The sequence below is a fragment of the Pollachius pollachius genome (assembly GCF_949987615.1).
Source record: "Pollachius pollachius genome assembly, chromosome: 2".
In the NCBI taxonomy this organism is placed as follows: Eukaryota; Metazoa; Chordata; class Actinopteri; order Gadiformes; family Gadidae; genus Pollachius; species Pollachius pollachius.
Window position 1 is genome coordinate 10461946 of NC_136935.1, and position 19269 is coordinate 10481214.

Below are 19269 nucleotides of genomic sequence, written 5' to 3' on the forward strand. Positions count from 1 at the left end.
TAGCCGGACAGGGGGAGAAGACGGAGCAGAGAAAGCGAGGGAGAGAGACACAGAGAGGGAGAGAGAGACAGGGGGAGAGAGAAAGAGTGGGGGGGGGGGGCAGAGAGAGCGCACGAGAGAGGAGGGGTGGGGGAAGTTAGAATGTGTGTGGAGAGTAAGGGATATGTAGTGAGGGAGAGACAGAGAGAGAGCGTGGGCCAGAGAGAGAGAGAGAGAGAGATAAGGCAGCGGGGATAGAGAGGAGCGAGTGCTCTGAGAGTGGCCACCGGCCTCTGTGAGGGAGCAGGACTATCTGTGACACTTGAGTTGTTCCTCTGCAACATGATGGGGGAGAGATGAGACGTGCATGGACTTTGCTTTGCTCTGGGTAAGTGCAGGTGTGTGTCTGTGTGTGTGTGTGTGTGAGAGAGTATGTGTTTAGAAGTGTGTGCTTGTCTCTGTGTGTTTGTGTTTGAGTATGTGTATCTTCAGAACTGTGTGTGTGTGTGTATGTGTGATTGTGTGTGTCTTGAGACATGTGTGTGTGTGTCGTCAGAACTTTGTGTGTTTGCATATGTGTGTCTTTCGAACTATGAGTTGTAATTTGTGTGTGTGTCTATCAGTGCCTGACCAAACTGCATACACATTTCCAGTTGGGTATGTTTCATGTTTGTTTATGCATATTAGCAAGAGCGAGTGCTGCATATTGTGAAAGTGAATGCACACCTATGCCCATTAAACTGGGCAGGATTAAGCGGCTTTAAATCAGCCGTTACATCAGTGAAGTCACACTGTGTGGGTGTAAGTGGTAGTCAGTAGGACTAGAGTTTGTAGTTCATGTTTATCACACAGTAATCAACATTGCTGTATCTGATATAATGAGTCAATCAAACCATGAGTGTCTATTGTGTGTGTCCCGTGTGTCCTGTACACACACAGTGTGTTACTAGCCTGACTGGGGAGTGTAGGGCTAGCAGTGGCTGCAGGGACAGATCAGCTGACCACAAGCTTGACCTACATGTCATTCTGCCTATTACCGGGTCATTCCTAGTCCGGTGTGTACGTGTGTTTGTGAGTGTGTGTGGGGGGTGGTGGTGGTGGTGTGTGTGTGTGTGTGTATGTGGGGGGGATAATTGAGTGATTTGTCAGAGTGGATTGTGTCTAGGTTGGGACCCTTTGCTTTGAATCCGGCGTCCTGCTTCGTCCCTGCTGTGCATGAAGCTACCAGAAGTACAGTTCTAAACACAAATAGTATAGTTTGATTATTTCAGATTATCGTCTGTGGTTAAAGTAAAGTGTGTCTAAAGAGTCTAAATTACAACAACGAGAACACAAAATAACTCCTTCTTACTTCCTGGTAATTACTTCCTACTTGCTACTCGTTCAGGCTGATGAGCCAAAGTGCTTGAGGACATGCAGACACAGATACTTAATGTGTGCTAGGGAGGTTATCCCTGCCTGTCACCTGGTACAGCTTGTGTAGCAGCACCGGCCGGTGCTGACCAGAGCCAGGCAGATAGTAGCGAGACCCAGCAAGACAGCCTCAGCTTTGCGTGGCTGCTGATTGGCTGCTTTGTTATGCTTGACTTTGCGTTTGATTTGTGTAGCCTGATATTTATTTTTGTTATCTCCATGTCATGTGTGGAACATCAGTTTGTGGTTTGCATTTTTGAATGAGTTTTGAATGAGTTCAAATCGTACGTTGTCTACGTTTAAGGAAGCCCGGAACAAAAGAAAGAGTAAAACGTTGTGTCCATGATACTAATGAACATCAAATCTAGAAGTGTGTGATGCGATGGGATGTGTTTGTTGATTCAGGCTGGCCTTAAGCGGCCTTAATCAAATCACAACCCCCTTTGATCCTTTAAATCAAGGCTACTTTTGATTTGACACCTCCTCGACAGCCACTTCCTGGTTGTTTTGTACTATTAATCATTCACCTGTGAACAGGCCTTCGCTTCTGTCATCTTTCATCTCTTTTTAATCAGCGCTCTGCATTATGAAACAGTCGCCTTGGGGGAAAACCTCTGAATCTTTGATCACATATCACCCCCCCCCCCTTTAATGATTCTGTCTTAAAAACGAACAACAACGTGCCATGAAAAAAACATATTGTGGAGGTTGAGGAGATGGCAGTGTGTCTGTTTGTAATTAGCCCTGTGATATTCACTGGGTTTTCTCCTCCACTGACGGAGGGTGGCTGTGTGTGGCAGATAAGAGGTGCTGTTCATTCACAGCGTGTCTCTCTCTGATGTCTCTCCTCTTCCCCTCAGTGTGAGGTTCGCTTTACTACGCGGCTCCTCCGACTCAAACACACTAAACACCTTTCCCTGACTGACTGTTTGTGTATTTGCCTTCGGAAATAAGACTTATGTAGTCTTGTTTGTGTCTTGTGTGTGTGTGTCTGTGTGTGTGCATGACTCATCACATCTTATGACCTGGTCATTGTGCCTGTATCCTTACATAATTGACTGTGCTTATTGGGCGATCTTAATTGGACTGTCTTGATTGCTCCGTCTTAATTGAACTGATACTTTTGGTCAGGAACCATCCAAACTGTACGTTCAGTCTGTTTCCTCTTGAACAATATGAACTCACAATTCTTCGTGACACTGGTGTACGTCTTGAAAAGCACCTTGAGATTATAATCTGACTGAGAGGAACTCTATATGAGAATGCAGGTCAATCGCTATAATCCTCTGACCTCGGTCATAACTGAAAGCTGCCAAGTACTGTAATGTCAGAGAATCATTTATAAAGAGACATGATGGCCAACATTAGATGACCTAGTTAAGGGGGTTTGTGTTTTGTTATTTCATACATTTCATAAGCCTCAATGCAGCCTCAAACCATGATGAATTTCCTTTCATACAACGGCCGCTCAATAGACTCTGAAATATGTTTCTATCGTCCCAAGCAAACATCATAACCACAATATTTGAAATGCTCCCTTCTGTAAGTGAAATGTTTTCTGTCCACACATTTCAGGCAGTCCAACCTAATCATCAGTAACAACAGGGGGTGTTTTCCCCACGTGTTGCATCTAAAACAATCTCTGAGGGATCATTCAAGACACATTTGACGCAGTGTCGGTCTTCTCATTTCTCACGGAACCATTCACCAATGTGATCACTGCGACTCTCAATCGCTAACAGAACAATCGGGCCTGTACCTACACCTATACTTGCAAACAGAGCCACTCTTTCTAAGTATGACCAGTCCCAGGTTTAAGAAGACGTCCTTCCTTCCAGACACCCCACAAATCCATCCTTGGTTCTGTTTTGTGTGGCAGAGACAGAGGGTTAGCGCATATGTGTTTTAAAGTGCTTTTTGTGGTGTCACGTGAGCTCATCTTATCCCGCTGTGCCTCTGTAACCGTAGCTATATTTATATAGCTACATCTTTACGTTTACCTTTCTATCTTTATCCATCTATATATGGTGTTCCTTCTGCCTCTTGTGTCCCTCATGGGTTTTTAAACGTGTAATTTGAACCCCACAGAAACCAACACCTGCAGGAGATGTCAGAGTGACTCAGGTAGAGATATTCCCTCCCTCTCTGGGCTGCAGCATCCTTCAGGCTTGTGACCCTCACTCATCCCAGGGAGGCCGCCATCTTACCACCCCCCCCCCCCCCCCCCCCACACACACACACACACACACAAACCTCACATCACCTCACCTCCCCTCCTTCCACCTCCGCCTCTCATGCCTAGCATCTCGCCATACGTCCCCAACCTCTGCCCCCCCCTTCGCCACTTTCCTTTCCCATTGGGTGACACCAACAGAGGGATTGGATCGGGAGGGAAATCCGTCCAACCGTCGTCGTAGATTGAAAACCAGCACCCTATTGTCACCTCCTGATGGGCGATAAAGGAAGTTGCACAATCCCGAATGCTTGTGTTGTTTTCCTTACCCAGCAATGGTTTTCCATTCAAACAAATGAGAAGCTCCCCCCGAGGAAGAATTTGAATGTTCACGTCTCAGTCAAATGTGCTGCGTGCGTTCGGAGCGTGCAGACTTTGGGAATGGTGCAGGTAGACTCGGGAGGGCGCGGTGGAGCCTCTGGCTCCGCCCTCCCCAGCCTCCCCAACCAAACCTACAAGCCCACTTTACCCCCTCCTCTTACCCCTCTCCTACCCTGCCCTTCCGCCACGGAGGGTAAACCTCATTTGACATGCCCGCATCTGGGACATTGGCACAACACAAGGGTGTGGGGGGGCCTGGCGGGGTGAGGGTACCGGGTGGGGGGGGTTGGCACCGGAGGGGGTGTATCATTGGCTGCAAGATGGATCCCATTATGTTTTTTGTTTTCTTACAAAAGCATGAGCTTTTATTTCACAGGATTCCCCCCCCTCCCCTCCCCTCGAAACACACACACACACACACACACACACACACACACACACACACACACACGCGCAAACTTTCTCCCTCCATAATTCATCGTTTGCATAATATTTTCTACCCCTCACAGCGTCGCCCAACACACGTTGTTTGAAAAGACAGATTCAAGTGACTTTTCTTTTTCTTTCTCAAATGGCTTCTGTTCCTTTCTCCTCCACCTCCTCCTCCTTCCATCTCACGCTTTGTCTCAGTAGGCTTTTCTGTGTAGTGTGGCTCAGTCAGTGTTTAACATGTGGTCCAGAGACGCGCTCCAATAGCATTTATTCTCTCTTATTGTGTTCCTTCTGTTGTTGTTGTTGTTTCTTTGTTGTTGTTGGTGTTGTCTGAAGCGGGAGCTGCATGCACACACAAAGTGCTGTTTCTATCAGATGTGTGTGTGAGTGTGTGTGTGCGGTGGAAAGGATATGCTGTACACTATACATTTGCATTTCAAGCTCTGACTCTGTGTGTGTGTGTGTGTGTGTGTGTGTGTGTGTGTGTGTGTGTGTGTGAAAAGGTGGTTGCCATAGCACAAGGTAATTGAGCCGTGTCGTGAACAGACACTAGGATGAACAACTATTTGTTCAAGCAAAAGGTGGCCCAAAATATGCCATATATATATCTATGCAGACATGTACTTTCTGGCGTTTATTAAAATGTGGAAGACTTGGTGTGATGGGTTAAGTCTTGTCATGTAAATGCACACAGCCTCTTTTAAAGTAGCTCCTTGCCATAAGGAACATTAAGAGCAGATGTTTCAATGTATTAAAGGGAACACAGCACATGGTTTGTGAATAGGATAGCTTTAGTGCTGCTTAATTAGAAAGTTTTAAGACCATTAAAATGTTGGTTGTTTATGAAGAGGAGCTGCACTTCATCAGTCACTAATTAGTACAAAATATTTTTGTGGAACACACCCACGCACACTCTCGCACGTGCACACACGCACACACATACACACACACACACAATGTGTGATACCAGAGAGTTGAAGTTCAGTGTAATTAGCCTGGCGGTTTCTTTATAAGAGCAGGATACTCAACATGGTCTTAGCTAAGGGGCCTTGCAGCGTGTTGCTAAGGCTTCTGCTCTCTGCTAGCCGTGATCCCACCGGACTGCTGGGGGGGAGGTGAGGGCCGCGCAGGGCTTCTTCTAGCTAATGGCTAACGCTAACATCTTAAACACCATAACCGCCCCAACGTTATACTAATTGCCTATTGGGTATTAAAATTGCTGCACTTTCTGTGAAACTGAGTTTTTTTTCTGAACAAAATCAGTATATTGTGCCTAAATCTGGCTTTAATGTGGTTGCTTTTGTTATTATAGAGAACTGTTACTTGTTCTGACTAGATGGTTGACAGACAGACGTCAATAGAGTATTTATGGTATAAGTATTGATAGTCAAAATGAATTGATGTTGACTACCTGAGATGTAATTATCTGTTGTAGCAATGATGGGCTGTTTTCTTTACAAGCTTACCACATGCAAGTGCCGATTTGTTAATCCACTTGAATGGCTACTTTGTTTTGTAGAGTTATTATGTTTCATCTGTTATTTCTTTTAAGAAAACTGCATGTCTGTGAAGATAACATGAATTATCGTCTCTGTTGTACCGCGCTGTAAAAGCGCTTTCGGTTAGCTCAGTGTTAGCGTTTTCAAATGTCAGGTTTTCATTTAGATTAAGGTCTTTTTAGGTGTGAGGAAGAAGCCAATACATGAAGAGAGGACTAGAGAGTTCCAAGCTTTGATGAAAAGTCGCTTTCCAGTCCATCTTCCTCTCTCTCTCCCGATTGGCTAGACGGTTGAAGCTCTTGGCACCGTTCTCCCTTTTGTTTCACAACAGCCGAGATACAGAAACATTTTAATCACAGGGCTGAGAGACCCACGCGGACAACTCTCAATAGACGAGCACCAGAGAAGGTTGTGGTTGTTTTTGAAGGAATTCAAAAGGGGGGACTGACAGAAGTGTAGGTGTATCGTACGCTGGCGCTGAAAGACTGCAGGGAGGGGGAATCGCCTGACACCAGCTCACCAGATAACACAGTTGCCATGGTTTTTGAAGACTTGTGAAGTGGAAAAAGTGTATGCGTTTTTTCTTCTCCTTTTTTTTTTGCGCTGTGATTTCAAGACGTGAAAATGTGTTGTTTGGGCGGCTGCCATTATGATCCGAGTGTTGCGGATAGGACGGCAAAATGGGCATGTTTCTTCATCCTGCCTCGGAGGAACCACCCTTCCCCGCCCCATCTTGTGTCTGTGCTCATGCCCCATGCTCAGGTCTAAATGATGGGTTACCGGCGGTGAGGACTGGAGGTGGTGATTTAGCGGGGAGGTAAACTCCCTCTAATGGTACGCTGGGATAATTCCTCTTTAACTGGGAGGTTCGTCCCCACCCCTCCACCCGCCGCCCTAGACAGCAAAAAATTGCTCGTCTTGCTTTCTACTCCTCCTCCTCTGTCGCCGCCCGCTCTCGTCCTGCTCTGCTTCTTCTGTTCTACCTTTCCCCGCCGTGCTGGCGTTCTTTAGTTGTCCTTCAGTGAGCCTTCATTTGTATTAGATTTATTTACAGATTTTCTTTGGCAGGGACAGTACACATCACTCAACATTTTAGTTCACACTTCAATGTAAAAATGTTCTTGAGTTAGCCAAGAGGCTAATAAACATCTGTAGACCTCCACCCCCCCCCCCCCCCCCATAGTATGTTTGGTTTATTATTTAAAAAGGCAAGAGTGTGTCATTTTATTGTTACAGTTACAGTGGGCTCAATAACAATATTAGTCAAACATGACTTATAATGACATATTGTCACAAATGTTGGTTTTCATATTAATACAAAATTGGCAGCAAATTCCAATGTCATCGGGGAAGCAAATTAGAAAATGAATGCATCTTTAATTGAGTTACTGAGGCCTTTCAATTCAGTGGGTAATGGGTTTGGATTTGGTATAAGAGACTGAGGGGGATGGAGGGGTCTGCGGTGAGGGGGGGAGAGGGGTTGCGATGTGGTCCTTCTGATCTTGAAAACGTAGGTATAAGGCTGTGCGGTGTCTGCCCCGCTCCACTGCACCGCGATACACAGAGAATGCTGAACAGTGCGATTAGTCAATACTGTTCTCCACCCAATCCTGACAGAGGGAGAGAGAGAGAGAGGGAGATGTATGGAGAGAGGGATAAATCGAGCGAGAGAGATTGAGATAGAGAAAGTGAAGGAGAGACATCGGTTGAGATTGGATTTGGGAAAGGTTAAAGAACAAGAAAATTATGTCGGGGAGAGAGACATAAAGAAGGGTATGGAGAGAGAGAGAGAGGGAGGGAGATTGAGAGAGAGAGAGAGGGAGAGAAAGAGGGGGAGATGGGTGACATGGATGAGAGGAAAGAAAAAGGAGAGATTGAGAGACGTCTGATGTAGATAATACAGGATATCATAATTTATAACATGGATTACATTTGAGGAAAATAAAAAACACTCTTTTCCCTGTTAATCTATTTTTTTGTGCTCCCTGGCACAAAGACTGGGAGGTCTTCACCATAGTAAATATATCATAGTGTTTTATGGCACTGCAGATAGCAGCCGGGTGATTCAGTATGTCTATGAAATCCACACAGGGAATAGTGTGCGAGCCTGGGGGTGTTTTACTGGGTTAGGCTGCCTCCTAGAGCCCTATAGAGGTACTGTCGAGTCCGTGAGATGCATGGAACAGTGATGTTTGGACCAAACGTCCTTAGTGCAGAAACAACATGTTCATTGGTTCGGTTTGATCGTTGACCAAGGCTCCGTTGCCGGTGTGTGTGCAAGTGACCACGTAGTGCACACTCATCTCTGATAGAAGTAGAGCCAGCGTTGTTGTCTGTGTGTCTTGCTTACTATGTGTTGCTCATGTTCACTTCCACATGCTCATGAATTCTGCAGGTATGTCTGTTGTCAAACGTGCAGCTACAGTGTTTGCTGTCATGCTGTGTGTTTTCACACACATTCATTCACCTTTAAAAATCAGTATGAGCCGCAATTAACCGATATCCATGTGTGTGCTTGTGTTTCTGTCTGACTTGTGTGTGTGTGTGTGTGTGTGTGCGTGTTTCTGTCTGACTGGTGTGTGTGTGTGTGTGTGTGTGTGTGTGCGCGCGTGTTTCTGTCTGAACGTGTGTGTGTGTGTGTGTGTTTGTGTCTGTGTGTGTGTGTGTGTGCGCTCCCCTCATAGCCCTGCTGTCGTCGTGGTGCGAGGAGCTGGGTCGCCTCCTCCTGCTGCGGCACCAGAAGAACCGTCAGAACGAGCCCCAGGGGCCCCATAAAGGGCCCCTGCATCCCCAGCCCAGCATGAACAGCATGAAGCCGGGCCTCACGCACAGGTGAGAGAGGAGCCCTGGGTCATCACACACACACACACACACACACACACACACACACACACACACACACACACACACACACACACACACACACACACACACACACACACACACACACACACACACACACACACACACACACACGGATGTATCCAGACACAACCATGCCTGCCTGCACACAAACGCACACACACGCAGGCACACATAGACACAAACACACGCACAACCATGCACGCACACACAGACACACACAACCACAGAAATACATATACATGCCCGCACACAATCCCACCGATTAATACATGTATCACTCACTCACACACTCACACACACAAACTCACAAACTCTCACTCTCACACTCTCACACCCACACACACTCAGTATTAAATCTAATCTGAGTAAATGGCAGGGCTCATCTTAAGCCTAATATCAACTTCCACCCTTATGAAATATTCATACCGCAGGAGATTTTCTCTAAAAAGGATTTCTTCAGAAGTGCGCCAACGTCAATTTGGAAAGGCATGGAGGGAGTTCTGAGTGGAGAGACCTACATCACACACACACACACACACACACACACACACACACACACACACACACACACACACACACACACACACACACACACACACACACACAGAAGTCAAAACATTTTCCGTTATGCACAGGAACATTCCGTGCTTAAATCAGACGCTTCCATGAAGGCTCTGAAGAGAGAGTCTGCTCTCTCCTTAATGGAGGATATGTTGAGTCTGCGCAGGGAAATATTGAACATGTCGTACGCTCCAAGAGAAAACAAATCATGCTCCAAGAACAGAATTTCCCCTCTCTCTCTCCCCTCCCTTGCATTTGAAGCGCACACACACACACACACACACACACACACACACACACACACACACACACACACACACTCGACCCCCCGACACACACACACACACTCACTCGACCCCCCCCCACACACACACACACACACACACACAAACTCACTCTCCCCTCCCTCCCACTCGACCCCCAACCACCCCCCCCCCCCACACACACACTCACACATACTCTCTCGCCTCTCTCCCCCATGAGAGCTCTGCTTGTTTATTGTATTTCACGCGTTCTCATATTTTTTTTTGCTCTGGGATTTGTTTTTGAAACTGAATGCCAAACATTCCGAAACGCGCCCAGCGCAGCGTTAGCCAATTTTCAGCAACTCACACCACAAATGTCATCACGTTTGTGCGTCGTGTGAGGAGATGTGTTTGAAATGTTTGTGTGTGTGTGTGAGTGCCTATTAAAACTCCTTATCGCTTCCTTGAGAGCTTTTGGCACATTTCCGTGTGCTCTCCACCAATGTTGTGCTGGCCGGAAATGTGTTTTGAAAATCCATAGCCAAACAATTTCCTTTTTTATTGGTTATCATTGCCTAACCTGTTGGCAAGCGATACCTCTCCAAACTAATCGCGTTTTCTGGACCGAGACTCAACTTGTTGCCTTTGTCTCTCTCTAATGACTTTCTCAGCATCCAATTAAAACCCTGTGTGTGTGTGTGTGTGTGTGTGTGTGTGTGTGTGTGTGTGTGTGTGTGTGTGTGTGTGTGTGTGTGTGTGTGTGTGTGTGTGTGTGTGTGTGTGTGTGTGTGTGTGTGTGTGTGTTGCAGCGATGGGTCCTTTCCCTACGACTCGGGCCCCTGGCAACAGAACACCAACCAGGCCCCTGGCTCGGTTTCCGTAGTGACCACAGTGTGGGGGGTGACCAACACATCGCAGAGTCAGGTAGGACCTCGCCTGAAGGATGGCCCCAAACATGCTGCAACGCGTAACATTTCAACTAGCAATAATCTTAAAAGGGTGAATGGTGAATAAAATAATGTTAGCAGTAAAATCACATCCTATGAAATATTTGTTTTCTTTGTTGACTATAATCGTAACATCGAAAACCCCTCCTATTCAAGCCAGTCCAGCTTTCAGTTTGATGCTATCTAACATCAAACTGTTGAACACTGTTATTGAGTTTTTTTTTAATTCTGACCGTCTCCCACCTACTCTCTGGGATTGGCGGCATTCTAACCTTTCAATCCAGACATGAGTACATTTTCATTAACTATTTTGCAGCAATTTTATCCAAAGCACATATTGATGAGGTTGATTACAATCAAACAATCAAAGCATTAAAATGACTAGAAAGGACCTACAAAAAACATTGATGGAACTGGATGGAGTGTGCAGAGCAGCTTTAAGAGCCACAAAGACAAGGTCATTCAATATATATTTTTCAGTAAATAGTTACTATAGAAATAGTGTCTATACATGTTTGAGAACCGGGCTGAGCGTGATCCTACCAACACAGTCCCCTGAGGTTAACTAAGGGTCCCGTACGTGTCGTGACCACACAGGTGCTGGCCAACCACATGGCAAACAGCAACAACCCCATGAACCAGGGGGGCAACCCCATGAACGCTGGCATGGGGGGCAGCGGGCCGGGGCTCAACCCGCAGCAGTTCAGCGCTCAGCAGCAGCAGCAGTTCGCTGCCAAGGGGGGCCCCAATCAGCAGTACATGCAGCAGGGCATGTACGGCCGGCCCGGGTACCCTGGGGGCCCCGGGGGATACGGCCAAGGGTGAGTCGGACCGTGTAGGCAGTGGATTAGTATTCTGGTTTTCATTTTTTTCATTTTTTTTTTACTTTCAAGAATGTATTAATTTATTCATTTACAATGGTTTTACTGTTTATTAATATATCTTTTGGGGATTTTGCTATTAGTATTTGTTAACCCTTTCTCCATAATTAGGGGCCCATCTTTATTTCCCTTTAATGTTATGATATATTTAATGTTGGTATCAAATGCATCCGTGTCTCATTTTGACGTATTTTTCCCAGTTACCCGGGGGGCCCCAACGGCGGCCCGGGTGGGATGGGCATGGTCCCTCACGCACGCTCACCGGGCGACTTCACCCAGCCGGCCGCCGCTGCCGCCGCCGCCGCCGTCGCCGCCGCTGCTGCCACGGCGACGGCCACGGCGACCGCCACTGTGGCCGCTCTTCAGGAGAGCCACAACAAGGACATGAACCAGTATGGCCAGGTGGGTGGACTCGCCGACCAGCTCGCAGGGAAAAAAGATTTCATCAAGCATTTTTTTACCCAAATCCAAGGTACGACTCCTCACCTCTTTCCTTTGCTCTGAAAACCTCTGTTCTCCCTGCAGATGTGCTCCTCCTTTCAGATGGGCCCACAACAGTCCTACAACAGCCAGTTCATGAGCCCGCGAGGCCCTCCCGGAGGCATGAACCCGGCCAACATGGGGTCGCCCATGAACCCCAACATGAACGGCCCCCCCATGGGCATGAACCAAACTCGAGCCCCAGGCATGAGTCCCTTCGGCCCTCATGGCCAACGGATGCCCCAGCAAGGCTACCCCGGAGGGCCCAGGCCGGGCATGCAGATGCAGGGCATGAAAAGACCGTATCCTGGAGAGGTGAGTGGGAGCCTACCATTAATATAGACCTATAACATATATGATGACATTTGATGCAATTATAAAGTACTCCAATCAACACGGATGGAAAATTTGCTGTCACAGCAAAAAGGTAGATGGTAGTAGAATAAAAACAATTTGAAATAATGCACAAAGTTAATGTTTCATATTAATACATATATATCAATCCCTCCAGAAAAATGCGGTGTTCTTTTGTGATTGTTGCGGCCAAAAAGTCCTTGATTATGCGGCACGTTTTCTTAAAAAATGTGATGAAATATGTGGCATTTTTATGCAATTTTATGCAATGAAATTGCGGGAACTTGCAAAAATTGCGGGAACTTGCGAAAAATGCTGCTCTTGTGTGAAGTAACCGCAACATTCTTCAACTTTCTGCTAAGATATATATAAATGTTTTTTAACGAAAATGCGGGGATTATAAAATCATGCAAGCACCGCATATTTTGCGCGGAAATCGGCAATTTATGCGGTGAAAGTGCGGCATATTTGAAAAAATGCGGCCCCTGCATGAATATGCAGACTTTGGCTGATTATGCGTTGAATTATGCGATCGCATAATCACGTTTTTCTGGAGGGACTGATATATACATTCTTCAGCGAGTCTTAATCATTTAGAAGCGAATGGTGTTGAATTAATTTTTCCTCCCACCTCTGGGTTTCCTCTTTGCGTCCAGGCCAGCTACGGAGGTCAACAGTACGGGCCCAACGGTCAGTTCCCTCCTCAGCAGGGCCAGTACCCCCCGTCCAACGCCTCCAGACCCCTGCCCTCTCCCAACTACCCCGGCCAGAGGATGCCAGGGCAGCTGGGCCAGGGACAGTACCCCCCCGGGATGCCCATGGGCCAGTACTACAAGGTCAGCGGTCCACCAGACAGAACCATGGTCATTTGATTTAGTATGAGAAGAGTTTGATTGAAAGGTTGATTGATTGTAGGGTAATCAGATCTAGTGTTTTGATTCAAATGATGTCGAATTCAATGATATTTTTTATCCAAAAATCTTTGATCAAAAAATACAAAAAAATTATGTTTTTCATTTTGAATCCAATCATGAGATTAAGGTATCGTATCAAACTTCTTTACAGCAAGAGCAATTCAACGGTCAAAGTCCTAACTTCCCTGGAGGCGGATTCTCTTACAGCCAAGGCAACGGGGTATGGCAACGTGTGATTTGCTCCCTCTCCCTGTACTAGTGTTTAATTATGTATCATGTTTGAGGTTCATGTTTGCTTCTTTTGTCTGTAATTTCAGTCCATTTAAATATAGGACTTGAAATAGACACAGATCTCATCCTCTTCGTGGTTGTTAAATTATTTTCCCTGTTTTATTCCTTATTGCTGCCACACTTTAGTCACAACTTTTTAATTGGTGTTTGTTGTTTTCACTCTGTCCTCTGAACATCTTTCTCCGTTGAGTCTATACTTACTGTCAAATATCAGATGCATGCACATCAATACATTTAAACTCACTGTTTTCGTTTATTCCTTCCTCTACAGCCCTCGCGACCGGGCAACTACCCCCACTCCCCTGTCCCGGGTAACCCCACACCGCCCATGACCCCGGGAAGTACCATCCCCCCTTACCTGTCCCCAAACCCGGACGTCAAGCCCCAGTTCCCCCCCGACATGAAACCAAATATGACAGCACTTCCTCCTCCGCCTGGTGAGTCTTCGCCTGGCACAATTTTGTTGTTTGTTTGCATCTTCATGTGTTATCCAAGATGCATTTATCGATATTTAACGAAAACCTTCCGAGTTTTCGGGACCAAACGCAAACTACATCATTGTCGTGAAAACCTAGCCGAGGCTGGTAAACTTGTTGTGCGGTAGAGGTGCAACCACAAGGCACCCTTATGTGAATTTGTAATCCAAAAGAGAAAGAACTAAAACAAGCGGTCAAAAAGAATTGCATGTGGATTATGTGTTAATGAATCATAGCCCCACGACAAACCCATGATTACAATCAGGTGTGTTTCCCTCCCCCGTCTCCTCATCCACCGCACAATCTTTCTTCTTTTTTTTTGAAATATCCAAAAGCTGTCTCCTGATTGGCTCCCTGTGTGCTCTTTCCCAGGCAACCCCAACGAGGAGCTGCGGCTGACCTTCCCGGTGCGGGACGGGGTGGTTCTGGAGCCCTTCAGGCTGGAGCACAACCTGGCCGTCAGCAACCACGTCTTCCACCTGCGGCCCTCCGTGCACCAGACACTCATGTGGAGGTAGGGCCCTTTTCACATGGGCCTTTTGGTGTTTCACTACTCTTGGTAGCTAAAAGCCAGAAGGGAATTGTATCAAAAAGTATTCATTAATACAACTGGGGACAACGGATGTAAACTAGCCTCTTAGGCTAACTCTGGCTCACTTACAGTTTGACTGTTGATTAGTGTGCAATGTTCCTGAAATAAACCAATAAATAAATAGAAAATAAACTATAATTTTAAAGGAGCGGGATAGTGAAGTCGAGGCTAGAGTGTTTGCTGCTGAACTAAAATATTAGATTTGAAATAAATTCTTATTCTACGTTGCAAGCTATTCCTAACATCTCCAAATGCCTCTCTTCCACCTCTGCTGCTCCCCCTACAGGTCGGACCTGGAACTGCAGTTCAAGTGCTACCACCACGAGGACCGGCAGATGAACACCAACTGGCCGGCATCCGTACAGGTCAGCGTCAACGCCACGCCCCTCACCATCGAGAGGGGCGACAACAAGACTTCCCACAAGCCCTTGCACTTGAAGCATGTCTGTCAGCCGGGCAGGAACACCATCCAGATCACGGTCACCGCCTGTTGCTGTGTAAGTACCACGTCGTCCATGTAAACTACTATGTATAAGGATTGGCTTGTATCGCTTGATTAGATTAGATCACAGCTGTTTAGATTAGATGAGTTCCTAATTCAACCTTGAGGGGATATTTTGTTATAAAGTGCGATATGAAACACAATATAAATATAAACAGTAGGAATAAAGTCACAAATAGTGTATCAAAACTTCAGTTCATGGACCCTTCAAGTAGGCCACGTACGTCGGGGAACGAACCCAGTACCCTTTCGTCAGGGAGCCAAACATCCTATCCAATGCACTACCATTCCCCCATGCAACTTATGACTTATGAGAGTAATATTTATCGGAACGTTACTTTTATCAGAACAGAAGGTTTACAATTTGCGTCAGTCATTCAAATAGTCAAAGTGTTTTTAATGGTCTGTTCGTCTCACTGTGTCCCCACTAATCCGAGCTCTGCTTCTCTGTGTTCTGCAGTCCCACCTGTTTGTGCTGCAACTGGTCCACAGACCATCTGTGCGCTCAGTCCTCCAGGGTCTGTTGAAGAAGAGGCTTCTACCGGCAGAACACTGCATCACCAAAAGTATGACGAGCATTGTTTGGCAAGATGACACATGCTGCATGTGGATGGGTCGGAAATGACACCCTTCTGTTCGGTGACATTTTATAAACCGGGGTACAATGAAGGTTGACTAACTTTTCTCTCTCTCTCTTTGTCTCTGACATCTGTCTCTCACCCTCTGTCCCTGACGTTCTCTTTATCTCTCTCCCTGTCACTCTCTCTCTCTGTCACTCTCTCTCTCTGTCACTCTCTTTCTTTCTTTCTTTCTTTCTTTCCTTCTTTCTTTTTCTCTCTATCAGTCAAGAGGAACTTCAGCAGTGTCGCTGCCTCCGCAGGCAACGCCACCCTTAACGGGGAAGACGGCGTGGAGCAGACAGCCATTAAAGTCTCCCTCAAGTGCCCCGTCACCTTCAGACGCATCCAGCTGCCGGCGCGCGGCCACGACTGCAAACACGTCCAGGTAGCATATCACATGGTTACGTTAGCGTAGAACCCAAAGTCCTGATGTGTATACCTTATTCATATCAATATAAAAATGCTACATCTATCCATCTTTCAGACCAAGCCAATAGATAAAAGATCGATCAGCCCATCTGCATAAAAACTGGCTTTGTGGAAACTAGATTTGTGGAACACATTGTTCCCCCTCTGCCGTGACCGTATTGTACTGTACGTCGTCCAACACTTGCTCTTATTCTCCGCAGTGCTTTGATCTGGAGTCCTACCTGCAGCTCAACTGTGAGAGAGGAACGTGGAGGTGTCCTGTATGCAAGTAAGACAGGGAATAGGATGAACTCAACATTTTACCATTCTTGTCAATTGGGGGGGGGGGGGGGGGGGAGGATATCTAGTATTTGCCGAGGTGAATGGTACTGGGTTTTAATTGGCTTTACTTACTCCTGTGTTTACTTCACTGTAATTCGTTTTTGACTGCTTAGTTAGGAAATAGTCAACATACTGTAATTAATATCTTCTTTTCACGTCTTTTCCGCTTCAGTAAAACGGCGTTGTTGGAAGGCCTGGAGGTGGATCAGTACATGTGGGGAATCCTGAACGCCATCCAGAAGTATGTTCATCAATCATATCCTGGTGATCCCGTTGATTATTTCATGACTTAAGATACGATTCGATATGATGTGGTTTGGGTGAAATGCGGGTTGCAGAAAAGACGGGGCAGTAATAGGATTGAAAAAGAGATACATCCTAGTCAAAACTAAACAGAAAGATTATAATGTACGTATATATACAATATGAGTAGCGTTGTACATTTAGCCCAACAAATCAGACTTCAGAGACAGCAAACACATGTTCTTAGGAAAAGTGTCTGCAAAGGTTTCCAACCAACACCGTTTTGACTGACCGCTTTAGAAATACACTGAAGCCCCTCTGAGAACTTCCTCCACTAACGGCAATGAGCTTCTCTCGGGTACAATCTCCGTAACGAAACAGGAAGCAGGCCGTAACCTTGCCTCTCCCAGTTTCCAGCCTAGGCTCTCTGCCACCTTCTCCTAGAGTTCCTGTTATAAATGAGTAGGACATATCAATAACATATACTTTTTTGGAAAGCGTCTTTGAGTGACCGAAAAAGGGCTTTATAAATTCTATCCATTATTATTATTATTATTATTATTAATATTATACATATTTTACTGGCAATCCTATTGATACAACATGCACTGAAATCTCCCAATATCTAAATCACCATTTACACACCTAACGCTTTCTCTCTCGCTGCTCTCCCTGGTGTAGTTCTGAATTTGAGGAGGTCACTATCGACCCCACCTGCAGCTGGAGACCGGTGCCCATCAAGTCGGAGCTGCACATCAAGGAGGACCCCGACGGGCCCCTGGCCAAACGCTTCAAGACCATGAGCCCCAGCCAGATGACCATGCCCAACGTGGTGGAGATGATCGCCCAGCTGGGGCCTGGTTCCGGACCGGGTCCCGGGTCTGGACCCGGGTCTGGGGTTGGGCTCGGACATGGTGGTCCCGGTTCTGGTCCGAGCCCCTACCAGTCTCATCCTGGTCCACATGGCGGGGGAGACTACGCTGGACCAGGTAATGGATGGATCCCTGGCACACATTGATTCTCTACAGCAGAGACTTGTGATTATTGTTGTTGACCGGCTAGTTATTTTCTACAAGGAAGTCCCTCAGAGAGGAAGAAGCCCACATTTTAGCTGCCAGCTCGAGAACACAAGTTGTTTTATAACATACCTTTGGGGGTTTTTCTCTTATTTTCTTTTCAACAGAACCACTGTTGTTTTCTTACAACAGCCACATTTCTGTGTTTTATGCCTGTGAGCGAAACTAAAGTCACTTAACTTCATTCATGACGTTTGGTATTTTCACTTTCTCTCTCTTTCTCTCTCCCTCTCGCCCTCCATCTCTGCCTCTCTCCAGGCAACGGTTTCCATGGTCATGGGAACTTTGACTTCCCCCACGGTAATCCCTCAGGTGGGGGAGGTGGAGGAGGACCGGGTACAGGAGGAGGAGGAGGTGGGGGAGGGGGAGGCCCCCCTATGAGTGACTTCATGCACGCCCCCCAGCTCTCCCATCCCCCGGACGCCCCTGGTGGTCTGATGTCCCAGGACAAGCCCCTCAACCATGGGATGTCCGACTCAGTAAGTGGGCCACACAGATCCAGAACACACACCGCGTCTTGTCTTTCTTTGGTTAAGCAGCAAGTCCTGCAAAACATCAGGAATGTTGTTTTTCCTCATGGCGTTTGTTTGTTTTTAAGCTTTGTCCTGATTCTTATTTATTTTAGTTTTTTTAGCCGAATATGTTAACAGTTAGCCAGACGTTTTCCACAGTGACGGTAGTCCCTGGTCGCTGATGTATACAAACAGACCAGACAAGTAATCTTCTGTGTATGAACTAGCTGGAGACCATTAGCCCTCAGCTAGCATGTGTGCTGAAAGGCTCACGTTGCTGATTCATTTAGCAGCTGCCTGCTGGCCACACAACATGTTTCGTATTATTCATAATCACCAAAGTGACTCATTTCACTTTCCTCTCCCTTTTCCTCCCCACTCTCTGTCTCCACTCCTATGTCTCTCTTTCTCTTTCTCAGCCTCGATCTCACTTTTCCTCTCTCTCCCCTCACCTTCAGATGTCCCATCCCGACCACTCCCACAATGCCATTCAGCAGGGCATGCACATGTCGCCGCACCACGTGCACCAATCGGGGCAGTCCTTGCATCACAGCGGCCAATCGGGGCAGTCGTTACATCATGGCGGCCAATCGGGGCAGCCGCCTCGCCAGTCGTCGCAGCCCCAGTCCCAGCATAGCGGGCCTCAGCAGCAGCAGAACAGTCACCCCCACAGCGATCTGAATTTCAACCCCTCTTCGGATGGGCCAATGGGGCAGGGAGCCCAGGACATGCCCGAGCCCTCCCTGGATGTAAGTGTGTCTTGTGTGGGACATCTTGTTGATTTTAGGGGGGTAACCCCTAACCTGACACTATCCATGTATTACAAACCAAATGTTCTTTATTCAGGGTGAAAGTACATTGAGCTATGGTGTTGTCATTTAAGTGTGCCCTAATTATAGTGTAACATGGCACCATGTAACAACTGCAACACTCTTAAGTTCACATGACAGGGCCTGTTAATATAATGTAATGATATTAAGTACTTAGTAGTAGTAGTTGGACATTAAGATATGACACTTTAATCCAAAGCATCCTACTGTGAATCCAGAGCAGGTAGTGGTTAGTCTGCTTCCAGTTGGAGAC

General features: G+C 46.6%; 1 protein-coding gene across 3 annotated transcripts in view; it reads left to right on the forward strand.

Moving 5' to 3' along the window:
- Positions 1–19269, forward strand: part of zmiz1a (zinc finger, MIZ-type containing 1a) — a 108949-nt gene that overhangs the window by 83749 nt on the left and 5931 nt on the right. Inside the window, exons 1-18 of one of the 3 annotated variants that reach the window (XM_079730583.1) lie at positions 248–367; positions 8562–8709; positions 10358–10472; positions 11093–11316; positions 11577–11778; positions 11902–12171; positions 12867–13046; positions 13276–13344; positions 13687–13852; positions 14264–14405; positions 14770–14980; positions 15446–15551; positions 15830–15990; positions 16235–16302; positions 16528–16596; positions 17280–17587; positions 17933–18153; positions 18606–18935. In XM_079730583.1, the coding sequence (XP_079586709.1) occupies positions 8678–8709; positions 10358–10472; positions 11093–11316; positions 11577–11778; positions 11902–12171; positions 12867–13046; positions 13276–13344; positions 13687–13852; positions 14264–14405; positions 14770–14980; positions 15446–15551; positions 15830–15990; positions 16235–16302; positions 16528–16596; positions 17280–17587; positions 17933–18153; positions 18606–18935 (2874 nt within the window). In that variant the 5' untranslated portion in view covers positions 248–367; positions 8562–8677. Of the gene's footprint in view, positions 1–247; positions 368–8561; positions 8710–10357; positions 10473–11092; positions 11317–11576; positions 11779–11901; positions 12172–12866; positions 13047–13275; positions 13345–13686; positions 13853–14263; positions 14406–14769; positions 14981–15445; positions 15552–15829; positions 15991–16234; positions 16303–16527; positions 16597–17279; positions 17588–17932; positions 18154–18605; positions 18936–19269 lie in introns of those variants that run through there. The other 2 variants (XM_079730581.1, XM_079730582.1) reach the window with 2 other exon arrangements.